Below are 12,877 nucleotides of genomic sequence, written 5' to 3'. Positions count from 1 at the left end.
CCCTCAAATGTATTTGCTGGATTTCTCTGCATTATGATCTGAACATTGCATTCACCCTTTTATTCCCCAAATGTTTCACTTCCTCCTACTTATTATAACTTTTTTCTTTGACTATTTCATACTTGTATACAAGCTGTTATCCCTGTAAAGCGATCTAATACCCTAAAGGGTCACGTTCCCGCTCTATAAAACACTAATTAAATAAATAAATGATGTGATTGTGATCTAATGTGTTTTTATGGATATCATAATACAAAGGCTATTTTTATATAACCTTGAGTGGAGTTTCTTTTGTGGTGTGCCTAGTGTGTCGCTGCAGTGTGAGTGTGTTACGCAAACTCTTTACACATTGCCTCTGGGATAAGCCTGACTACTTGTGCCAAGCTACCAAGGGCGTCAGCAGGGGTTATCTTCAGCGTATAACTCCCTTGCCCTCACTAGAGTGGTGGGTTCTGCCTGGCTTAGTTGTATACCATTGCCAACCAGAAACCCCATTTCTAACAGTAACTAACAGTTTTGTAGTAATTCCAGCACCACACATTTTCAGTAACTGGTACTGCAACACACTTCCATTGAAAATAATGGAGGTAGGTACTTACTGCAAAAGTATATGTTACAACAAATTTTAGGTTGGTACAAAAGTGTAGTTTGTGAATATCGAACAGTAGTAAACTTACTAAAAACATTGTAAATAAGCCCCTAAGTGTTCCCGAAAGCCTTGATCAAAAAGTAGACTTGGTTTGGGGTTTTTTTCTCCTAAAAATTTAAAAAAAAAATCTGATAAATACCTTGTGTAGTAGTAATTCATATCAAATGTTCACAGGCAGTTATAACAATATATTAAATGCACAATTTTGCACTTCTATGCTCAATTACAACCAAGAGAGACTAAAACTAAAAAAGAAAACATTCGGATTCAACATTATTGAAAAAATTTATTTTATTTAGAAAGGACATATTTCACTGCAAAGGGAGTGGGAGGTGTACGGATGCAAAAGAGGGGATCGTATAAATTTTTTTCAAAACAAGATCACGTGGTACTTTCCAAATTCTGATTAGCAATGCTTCAGTCTGTGAGAGTCTGAAACTGGTGTGCCTTTCCAAAGTTGGTATAAAAAGGAAATCGCAAAAAGTTTTTTTTCTGGGAGAGAACAAAAGTTTATCATCAGGAATCCCTCCATCACTGATTGGTCCACAGTAACTATTCTGATTTCCTCTGACAACACTGGGGCAGGGCTTCCGTATTCATGCCATGGTTTCCTTTCGTATTGTCCGTCTCTGGTGACAAGTAAGGATACTTGTGAACGATGATCTTCCCTTTGTTCTCGATCTTTTCTTCAACCTTTTTGGGTGCTTGAGTGAGATTCCAAGCTCCTCCAAGATAGCGTTGAAAGACAGACACTGTGAGAAACAAAACCACAGTTTATGACAGAAATTCAAAAGCGGAAATCCACATGAACAGGCCACACGCCATGTATACCACACTTCTTCCATAAGGGAATATAACAGTTTGCGATGACCTACAAACATTCTTTCTATTATTGAGTTATACCTCATAAAAAAGCACGAATACCAGTTTGTTTTTGTGAACTTGTTGTGATTCAATCATCTCTATCACACCAACATTCTACTCAGAACACTCACACTGGCTGAGCAGCTAGGAACCGGGTAACATAGGAGAAACATTTATACAGGATATAACAGACCTCTTCACCTTTTCTCACATTGCGTGAGAGCAAAGGTCATCTGCAAGAGGCAAGGTTTTGCAAAATTGCAAATAACCAAGGATATAAGTTTTAATACATTGTAATTGGTCACATTTTGTGTATTCATTTCGTAAACCTGCATCAAATATGCACTTTTAGCTAGGCTCCTGTTTATTTCCTTTATATCATAGATTAACAGTGTTTCTCACACACCAGAACCAACAGCCCAATTGTTTTTTGACTGGACTCGTTAAATCACCAAATTTAAAAAATCTAGTCAGTTTCAGAATAAATAACATATAGGTTAACAGTCTTCACTGACAATTTGCTCTTTCATTCTAATTGCATTAGTATCTCAAAACACAAATGCATTTTACTAGCTCAGACCTAGCAGGTTTGCTTTTTTCAATTACATGTATTTGTTTCAATTTTGACATCAGCATAAGGGCACATAACACATTTACGGTTACAGGAAGTAGATTCACTGTGGCTGCTTTTCATTTCACAATTTGTTATTTAGCCAGGCTGACCGAGGGCGAATGCAATGCTGAATAAAAGCGCGCTCTGTCAATGTTCAGGTGACAAAATTTCACCTTGGGGGTCAAATACAATTTTGTGCGAAAACAGCTCAGAAACATGAGAGGAACTGAGAAGACAGATGCAGAGAAAAAAACATTTCACCCTCTGCTTTTAAGTATTACCAAACGCTTCAGTTTTTAACATCTTTCATTCTTTTTCAACGTTTTTACTTATACATTTCAGTCCATGTTGTAAGGGCATCCTAATCTGCTGCTTCTGTTAAACATTTGAAAATAATAAATGTTGGAAACTGGCTCTCTATATAGTGTACTAAAATGAAGTACACTGCGCAGTGAGTCCAGTTGAGTCCTCACTGGTACACAAAGGTTAAAGCAGATAACAATAGTGCTCTTTTTGTGGTAGAGTGGGTGAGCAGCTAGGCTTATCAGCGGGTAGTATTAAGCATGTATTATACTCACAGAGGAATAAATGACACACACTCAAAAATAAATCTGAAAGCAATTTATAAAAATAATATAAAGCTTTCTGTAGTTTTTAAGACTAAGAACGTCGATGTACAGTAAGTACTTTAGGAGTTACGATTTTTGAGAATTCGTAAAATATATAATTTTTGTTAGCAATTACGCAAAATTGAAATCAATGGACAAAAGCTGAAAAATCCATATAAAATCAGGCAATAATTAGGTCGATAGCAGGACCAGGTCCAAAGTTCCAGCAGAAGAAGTTTGTGAGCATCCCAAGTTGGCCGGGAGCAGGGTGCTAAAGGTTTTTGGTAGCTGGTGACCTACGACAAAGGGGGGTAATCTGGAAAGACACTGCACAGGACGACTTGCAGGTATGTCTGGTGGGTCCCACTGGAGGGAGGAGGTCACAAGGGCCGCAGGACCATGGGAGCACAGCTGGTTCATCGTTACCAGGGCCTGTCGGGCCGGTGCAGAGCAGAAAGATCAGCCGGGATAGTGCGTCGAGAAGTCCTAGCAGTCAGGAGCAGGCAACTTGGAGAGGTGACTACGCGACAGCTGGGCCACTCAGGATGTGGGTCTCAACATCCCTCAACAGGTGCTTGCTTCTGGAATAGTTGGTGTCCGGGATGGACTCTTAGTCTCGCTGTTTGCTGTAGGGGGTCTGGTACCCCTGCTATAAGTATGGTGCGGCTCCGGTTGGCCCTGGTCCTTGAAACTTGGTAAGAACACAGATGTGACCCTCAGGAGCAGATTAACTCTTTTGTGTGGGTGCTACACCGAAGTCATCGGGGAGCAGCATGTCAACAAACCAGACTCAGCGGGATCAGTGCCTGCGGTGAACAAGGAGTGATACTTTCACTCCAAGGGAGGTTCCTGGCAATTTCTCGAAGGCTAGAGGAGCTCCGGGGTTCTCGGAGACTTCACAGGTTCAGGACAACACAGCACACCATCATTGTCGAGTTCTAGAGGCAGCAGGCAGGGTTCAGCCCTAATTTCTTCAGCAGCAGCGCTTCAGTTCTCGGGCAGTGAGTCTTCTTTGTTGTTTTCTTCTTTTTGTCCATCAGATCTCGGTTTAAGGTCTAGGGATGCCACCTGAATACTAAATTTAGGGATTTAATTGGGGAGGCAGATAGTAGCCAGCCAGCTACCTACATTAAGGGTACCTAGACTCTCTAAGTGACCACTTTCTGAGGAAAGAGGCACTACTCTAGACCTGACAGGTTGTTTTTCTACCATCTCAAAATGGCGGATTTTCAGTAGAGAGATTTATATTGCCACACTTTAGGGGTGGTGCTGGCTGAATGTGAACACTTCTCCTCATCTAACAAATGTTCCCCCCTGTCCTCCTGCCAAATGTGAAGCACAAACGAGGGGTTGGCATCCGCCACTATCTGGAGAAGCCCGGGCAGCAATAACTTTGAAACTTCACGCTCTGGTAGGCCATTCTGTCATGGAGGTGGTGTGAAGCACCTCTGCCCAGAGCAGGCTTTGATTCAGACCTCTGAGAGCTCAGGGTCTCACCCCATAAGGTCAGAAACATGTCTGGCAGACTGGCTATGACTAGTCAGAGACCACCGCAGTGCTTGGTAGGTTTTCTGGGGACCCTCTAAAGGGTATCCTGTGTGCATTTATTAATTCATCTCACACTGGCACCAGAGAGGATTTATTAAGACAAGATGTTTGGTAACAAACATCTTAGGGTACAACAAAGCCATCACTGAGCTAGGAAACCCGTAAATGACAAGTGTCCAGCATATGCACCCTTATTATGCTCTTACACTATCCAAGAATGGTTCGAATATTGCAAGGACATATCTACTTATGCAGATATGTCCACAAATGGGATATATGGCACCCTGCCTTAAGGCTGTAAGTCCTGCAGTAGAAGTGACATACCTAGATCCCATGCAGTTTGTGAGGGCATGGCACACAAGGCTGTGTGCCATGTTGAGTCTTCAGTTTTCACTGCACCAAGACCCACAGTCTGCAGTGGCAGTTTACATGGTCTTGGTGAAGGGTCTCTGGTGTGGCACAATTGGTGCTGCAGCCCCAGTGGACCCTATTCAGGACCCATGCCCTATATACCAGGGCTACCATTTTCTAAAGACTCACAGAGGTGGCTGAAGTTGTGCCAATCATTGTACAGTTTTGGGAAAGGGTTCTGTCACTGGGACCCTGGTAAGCAGGGACCCAGTGCACTTACAGTTCAAAATTACATCAGGCATCAAGGAAAAAGTGGGGGATAACCATGTCAAAAGAGGCCCTTTCCTACAATAAATCATTTGGGGAGGTTATTTTGTTTTCTTGGAGAACGTCGTATGTTGTCTCGGAATGGTTAAGCAGGTAATGAATACTCTGAAGTAAAAGGGCAATTTCAATTGATGCAGCAAATTTGGTCGGAGAATGAGTAATGCTTTGATTACTTCCCAGAACATTTTCATTACACTAGGTTCCACACGTCTTCGGCAGTTTATGGAAGGTTGATCTCAACGCCAAAACACACAATTCATCTGCTACAAAAAGAGAGTTTTGCAGTACTTCATAACTCCACCTCATTTGGTGAAAATGGATGATCCCCAGCTCACCTTTCTGTGACATCCTTTATAAAATTTCCAAGTCCACCTATCGGTCATCACCGTACTCATATTGACAGCCAGTGAAGGAGAGTTTTTGAGGATGAAGAATAGGACTCAGGGTGAGATTTCTGGTTACAGTTATCTCGAAAAAGCAGCATTGCGATACTCTGCTGGTGTTTTGAACCTGACCTCTATTCTAGTCAGGTGTGAAAGTGGTGAGCAGCCAGTGTTACTTTTCCTAGGCCTTCTCAAATCTCCGTGCTGGTAACCTATCTGCATAACTAATGTACCTCAGCTCCTCATTAAATTAATGTCTTCACATTACTTTAGTGCCCAACATTAAGAGACAAAGAGGTGCCTAAGTCCTGTACAAGTAAGGAACTTCTCTGGGTACCATAGATATATTTTGATCAGCAGGAATTGTTGCAATGCCCTACAATTGGCTTTATAATTTATTTTCTCTGTCTGCTTGTGATAGCATAGTTGTCAATGGGACTTTTGGTTTACAATATATTCTGGGTTGGCTTTGTGTCCACCCCTTTCAACCACTTGCTTTCTTTCATCAGCCTCTTTCAGCCATTAGCTTGGCAGGCACTTTGTGACTCGGGTCTGGCTAAGCTAATACTGCCAATGACCTGCCAGACGGACTACTTTGCAACTATAGCCCACTTTAGAAACAAACACATACAACCTTAAATACTGTCCAGCTTCCTTTTCTTGCCTAACTTTAATGAGTTTATGTTGCATGAGCTAGCATATTCAACCCAGATCTACTGGCTTTGCTAATATTTGTTCATGTAACATGAGCAGTTGCTCCTTATGTACCTATGTAGGAAATAGAGCACTATCCAAAATCAGGGCATTAGTGTGCTAATGATGAATAGAAAGCAATATCAGGAGTACTACTCATTCCTCTTCTCTGTGCCCATTCCTACACTGTAGAGGCTGTACCAACATAAGCACGCCTGACCAATTTCAGAAATATCTGAAAGTATAGTCCTGAGCATCATTCGCCACCTTGTGATTTATTTACACAGATAGCCAAACTTTATTCTACCACAGAGTGCACAACGAGATGGCTAAAAGTCTTCTTCATTAATATCTACCACCAACAGACAGTATTACTTTAGAGTTGCATTCATCAGGCACAAGCATTACGGGTATCCTAAAAAGAAAAACATTTCAGTCATCCCAAGAAAGAGCCCGTTGAGTGGAGTTACCCTAGATTTGTAAATAAAGATTAGTATCTGCATGTTCATTGGGCAAGGGTCATTCTCTTCAATACCCTACATTTTTATAGGTTCACACCATTATGGTATTGAAAACAAAGACTGAGCAACATTGGGACACCCTCCTCTAAACCCCTTCTGTCAGTCCAAGTAGATCCCCAAGACTGCTCCAGGACTTATCCAAACCCGTGTCACAAGTCCCGGAGAACAACAGTTTGATGTTAAACTGAGAGGCCACTTCCCAGATGAAGAATGGCCAAGGTAGCAAAATGACCTTATCATTATAAAACCTTCAATTAAGGTTACATAACCACTAACATAAACAACACCTCAAACATCTACATTAGTTGATGTCCACTACGAAATTCAAACAACCTATTTGAGGAATCCAAATAGAACATGCTGAAAAGAATAGTACAATTCTAGTACAAGAAGGTAATAAGAAATACATCTGCAGTCTCTGTATCTGTATGGCCCAGATATGCATTTTCATGCACCCTGACATGACTATAGATCAGCCCATAGGGTACAATAAGTAGAGGGAGGTTTTACCATAACACAACACCATACAAGAGATTGAGCAAAAGGTCACACATTCCCTGGTAGAATGCCTTAGGCTTTGCCCATTTAACAAGGTAAGCCCAGTGCTTTGCATATTCCATAAACGTGATATATCTATGTGACACTAAATGCAAGTAGTGAGTTCCAATAAACAGCCTTGGAGTTGGTGAACTTGCCTATCATTCTTGATTATTGATGTTTACACCAGACTTGACATTAACCCCTTCCCTGCTGATGATGGAACCGCTCCGTCATCAGCTACGGTTGGGCTGTGCTGATGACGGAGCGGTTCCGTCATGGCCCGGCCGCCGCGCCTGCGCGGCTCTGATTTCGCGCCTGCGCGGCCGTTCTATTGAGCGGGGCGGGTCATAACGGAACCGCTCCGTCACCAGCACAGCTCAACCGCGGCTGGTGACGGAGCGGTTCTGTCACCAGCATGCGGCCGCCGCTCGGTCGCCCCGCCCCGTTAGCGCTGCGGCGGAATAGCCGCCGCAGCGAAAGGGTTAAATTTGAAAGAAACACCTTCTTTAGTAAATACCCCACAAATGAGACTGCCTGCCAGCCCATGACCTCTGAAGTAAGGTTGCAAAGAAGGAGTACATTTGCCCATAATCAGTAAGAACACAATTGGAAAGTTGCCATCCAGTTAATAACCAGCAGCTATCTCTTCCCTAAAAGGCATGCTATAACCAATACTCTCCAGAGGCACTGGAATACAATACAAGCAGACAAATCCCTGGATCAAAGAGGTAAACAGAAGGAAATCAAGTAGTGGTTGTGCTGCCATGGCCTAAACTGATTTATATACACAGGAAAACAATTGTCCATGCTCACTTGTCTTTTTACCAACTTTTGTTGCTGACCACTTCTGAAAGCAGTGCCCCCAGCATAATTCAGGGATAACTAATTCTAGGTGTTCCATGGGTAAGCCATCATCCTAGAATGATACCAATGACACATGATGAATGGATTCTCATTAACAGAGGAACAAGAATTGGGCCGAGTTTCTTGAAAAGTAGCCCATAGGTCCAAAGCCTTCCATGGCATATTCACTTTATATATGGACCCTCATGTCATCTTACTAATTGTTAAAAATATAATTATGCATCAATACACCAATAACACTGAATGACTCAAAATGTGTCTTTCTGGATTTGGATGCCAGGTGCTAAATAAAGCTAAAACAATTGAAAAATCTGAATTCCTCCTCTTTGTAAACCACAAAATAAAAGCTTTCATGTAATAATTCATTTCTTCAATAAAACTGACAAGAATCACACCTGAGCTGACCACCCTTACCACCAACTCTGTCACTCAGTTTTAACCATGAGACCAAGATCCCTTTAAAGATAGAAAACCCAAACCCTCCACACTTACCTTAAATGTGTGTTAAAGACATGAGTGGTAAATGCCTACACATGGTAAAAAAACGTATGTGGTAATAAATGTGTGGTAAAGGCACTGCAATGTAAAAATCTTGTTGTAAAGACTGGTTCCCACACGGTGTATCATTGATTATATTTCCATTGTTGTGAATGACTAATAGGTGGGTACTACAGATTTACATGATCCAAATGGTAGAAATGTGCCTCAGGCCTCTGGTGTGTAATTAGTTATTGAGCGAGGTGCTACTGCTCGAACAGCCAGGTCTTGAGCTTCTTCCTGAAGGAGAGGTGGTCTTGGGTCAGGCGCAGGTCGGCCGGGAGGGAGTTCCAGGTCTTGGCGGCCAGGTAGGAGAAGGACCTTCCTCCTGTAGTGGCTCTACGGATGCGTGGGACGGCGGCGAGGGCGTGGCTGGCGGATTGGAGGTGGCGTTTGGGAGCGTAGAAGTTGATTCGGTTGTTGAGGTAGCTCGGGCCTTGGTCGTGGAGAGCTTTGTGTGCGTGGGTAAGGAGGCGGAAGGTGATTCTCTTGTTGACCGGGAGCCAGTGCAGGTCTCTTAGGTGTCCGGAGATGTGGCTGTGTCGTGGGATGTCGAGGATGAGTCTGGCTGAGGCGTTCTGGATGCGCTGGAGTCTCTTCTGGATCTTGGCAGTGGTGCCGGCGTAGAGTGCGTTGCCGTAGTCTAGTGGGCTGGTGACGAGGGCCTGGGTGACGGTCTTCCTGGTCTCTGTGGGGATCCACCGAAGATCTTCCGAAGCATGCGCAGGATGTTGAAGCACGACGAGGAGACGGCGTTGACTTGCCTGGTCATGGAGAGGGAGGAGTCCAGGATGAAACCCAGGTTGCGTGCGTGGTCCGTCGGTTTGGGTGCGGTGCCCAGGGTGGGGGGCCACCAGGAGTCGTCCCAGGCGGAGGGCGAGGAGCCCAGGATGAGGACCTCCGTCTTATCTGAGTTCAGCTTCAGGCGGCTCGTCGTCATCCACTCGGCTACCTCTCTCATCCCTTCGTGCAGGTTGGCTCTGGCGGCGGCGGGGTCGTTGGTCAGGGAGAGGATCAGCTGGGTGTCGTCGGCGTAGGAGATTATGTTGAGGTTGTGTTGGCGTGCGATGGCCGCGAGGGGGCTCGTGTAGACGTTGAAGAGAGTCGGGCTCAGTGAGGATCCTTGAGGGACGCCGCAGATGACTTTGGTGGCCTCTGACGTGTACCGTGGTAGGCGGACTCTTTGTGTTCTTCCGTCGAGAAAGGAGACGATCCATTCTAGCGCCTTCTCCTGGATTCCGATGTTGCTGAGGCGCTGCACTAGGGTACGGTGGCAGACCGTGTCGAAATCCGCGGAGAGGTCTAGGAGGATGAGGGCCGCTGTTTCCCCGTTGTCCATCAGGGCTCGGATGTCGTCAGTGGCGGCGATGAGGGCGGTCTCGGTGCTGTGGTTGGCACGGAATCCGGACTGCGATGGGTCGAGGGATCCATTCGTCTCGAGGAAGTTGGCCAGCTGTTTGTTGACGGTCTTCTCGATGACTTTGGCTGGAAACCGGAGTAGAGAGATGGGGCGGTAATTCTTGAGTTCGGTGGGGTCTGCTGTAGGTTTCTTCAGTAGAGCGCTGAGTTCGGCGTGCTTCCAGCTCTCGGGGAAGGTGGCGGTGTCGAATGAGGTGTTGATGATGTCCCGCAGGTGGGGTGCGATGACAGCGTCGGCTTTGTTGAAGACGTGGTGGGGGCAGGGGTCGGTCGGAGATCCGGAGTGGACGGAGTTCATCGTGTGGACGGTCTCTTCGGTGTTGACCGGGGTCCAGGCGCGGAGGCTGGTGGTGGGTGGCGTTGCTGCGGTCGTGGCGTGCGTCGGTTGAGTGCTGAAGCTGTAGTGTATGTCTGCGATCTTGTTGTGGAAGTAGGAGGCGAGGGAGTTGCAGAGGTCTTGCGAAGGGGTGATGTCGTTGTTTCCGGCGTTGGGGTTGGAGAGCTCTTTCACAATGTTGAATAGCTCCTTGCAGTTGTGTGCGTTGTTGTCCAGTCGGTTTTTGAAAGCCGTTTTCTTGGCGATGCGGATCAGTTGGTGGTGTTTCCGGGTGGCGAGCTTGAGGGTGGTCCTGTTGTCCGGCGTGGGTTCCCTTCTCCAGGCTTTCTCGAGGGCTCGGCAGTTCTTCTTGGAGCTCTTGAGTTCGTCAAGTATACACATTTACATTTCTAAAGGCAAAGCAAGAAAAGGACTGTGTGTAGTTAATGAATATTGGAGCAAGTGATAACTCGAAATTCTTTAATGTGGAATCTTGGGAGATAAATGCTGACGGCCACTTTACATTTATCCCCCACCACAGATAAGATAGAAGTCTGCTTTATTTATACAGCCCAGGGTGTTTTTCGGGAACTTGTCACTTGAAAAAACTTTCAAACTGCACTCAAGCTCATTGGTTAATCAGGCTGGACACACCACATTTGAAGTATTATATACTCTACTTTCGTTATTCACTAATGTTGTGGTTATGCTTGCAAAAACATCAAGAGCACTCCAGATTTTGTTGTGACTGCTCATACCTGTGGGTCAATGTAAGGTCAAAGGTGAACTCCATGACGATGATGAGTGGATGGATTGATTTAACTGAAAGTTATGACAATCTTAGTGTACGATTTTCTCAAACTATCATGGAGTGACAGAATTAAGAGTAGTATACCATAATGTCTCATTCTTGCCATTTCACAGAAAAGTAGGGTCATTTTATGTTCCTGCTGTAGTAAAGGTTTATGCAGCAAAAGGTAACAATAGCCCTATATGCAGCCAAAATCTTGGTACTTTGCCAAAATTCAGCTGAAAATTAACGAAAATACATTTTAGAAATATCTATTGGGGTGCATTATGATAATGCAAATGTACATTTTAAACCACGGGTACTCATAGTACGGCCCGCGGGCCAGCAGCGGCCCGGCAAGCCTTCCGTGGCGGCCCGCGGACCATGAGCCAGAGTACCCGTGTTTACTAAGACTGTCTGCAAACACTCTGCTACTCTGTGGGGGCCGGGCAATTTATTCCGGCGGAGCTGCAGGGGCGCCGAGAGGGTGTGAAAGACAGCTATGCCCCATTCACAATCAAATGGTCTTTTTGAAGACCTGTGAAATACTCGGGTGGGGCTGTGTGTCTGTGCGCGCTGGGAAAACGCGCTGGGGAAGCTGTCACAGCCCGGGTGTCACAGGCAGGGTGGGGTGACAGAGGGAGGTAGAGGGACAGAGCAGAGGGAGGGAAATTGAGACAGAGAAATGGAGACAGAAAAAGGTAGACAGACAGAGGGAGGAGGGCGATAGAGGGATGAGGGTGATAGAGGGATGAGGGCGACGGAGTGCGGGAGGCACAGTGAAGGAAGGGGAGTGAGGGAGGGAGTGAGAGAAGGGGAGTGAGAGAAGGGGAGTGAGGGAAGGGGAATGAGGGAGGGAGTGAGGGAAGGGGAGTGAGGGAGTGAGGGAAGGGGAGTGAGGGAAGGGGAATGAGGGAGGGAGTGAGGGAAGGGGAATGAGGGAAGGAGAGTGAGGGAAGGGGAGTGAGGGAGTGAGGGAAGGGGAGTGAGGGAAGGAGAATGAGGGAGTGAGGGAGTGAGGGAAGGGGAGTGAGGGAAGGGGAATGAGGGAGGGAGTGAGGGAAGGGGAGTGAGGGAAGGGGAATGAGGGAGGGAGTGAGGGAAGGGGAATGAGGGGAGGAGAGTGAGGGAAGGGGAGTGAGGGAGTGAGGGAAGGGGAGTGAGGGAAGGGGAATGAGGGAGGGAGTGAGGGAAGGGGAGTGAGGGAGTGAGGGAAGGGGAGTGAGGGAAGGGGAATGAGGGAAGGAGAGTGAGGGAAGGGGAGTGAGGGAGGGAGTGAGGGAAGGGGAGTGAGGGAGTGAGGGAAGGGGAGTGAGGGAAGGAGTGAGGGAATGAGGGAAGGGGAGTGAGGGAAGGGAGTGAGGGAAGGGGAGGGAGGTGTGAGGGAAGGGGAATGAGGGAGGGAGTGAGGGAAGGGGAATGAGGGAAGGAGAGTGAGGGAAGGGGAGTGAGGGAGTGAGGGAAGGGGAGTGAGGGAAGGGGAATGAGGGAGGGAGGGAGTGAGGGAAGGGGAGTGAGGGAAGGGGAATGAGGGAGGGAGTGAGGGAAGGGGAGTGAGGGAAGGGGAATGAGGGAGGGAGTGAGGGAAGGGGAATGAGGGAAGGAGAGTGAGGGAAGGGGAGTGAGGGAGTGAGGGAAGGGGAGTGAGGGAATGGGAATGAGGGAGGGAGTGAGGGAAGGGGAGTGAGGGAGGGAGTGAGGGAAGGGGAGTGAGGGAGTGAGGGAAGGGGAGTGAGGGAAGGGAGTGAGGGAAGGGGAGTGAGGGGGAGTGAGGGAGGGAGGGAAGGGGAGTGAGGGAGGGGTTGAGGGAAGGGGGGTGATGGAAGGGGAGTGAGGGAGTGAGGGAAGGGGAGT

The 12,877-nt window shown here is 46.6% G+C and overlaps 1 protein-coding gene across 4 annotated transcripts in view; it reads right to left on the bottom strand.

Annotated features, from left to right (window-relative positions):
* Positions 1-928: 928 nt before the first annotated feature.
* GRIK1 (glutamate ionotropic receptor kainate type subunit 1) overlaps positions 929-12,877 on the bottom strand; it is a 959,769-nt gene continuing 947,820 nt past the window's right edge. For 2 of the 4 annotated variants that reach the window (XM_086934009.1, XM_086934011.1), the window contains one exon: positions 929-1,401. In XM_086934009.1, the coding sequence (XP_086790135.1) occupies positions 1,246-1,401 (156 nt within the window). In that variant the 3' untranslated portion in view covers positions 929-1,245. The remainder of the gene's footprint in view (positions 1,402-12,877) is intronic. The other 2 variants (XM_086934010.1, XM_086934012.1) reach the window with 1 other exon arrangement.

This window comes from Lissotriton vulgaris, chromosome 8, assembly GCF_964263255.1.
Source record: "Lissotriton vulgaris chromosome 8, aLisVul1.2, whole genome shotgun sequence".
NCBI classification, from domain to species: Eukaryota; Metazoa; Chordata; class Amphibia; order Caudata; family Salamandridae; genus Lissotriton; species Lissotriton vulgaris.
The sequence above is the reverse complement of the archived record's forward strand: the minus strand, read 5'-3'. Positions and strand labels throughout refer to the sequence as shown.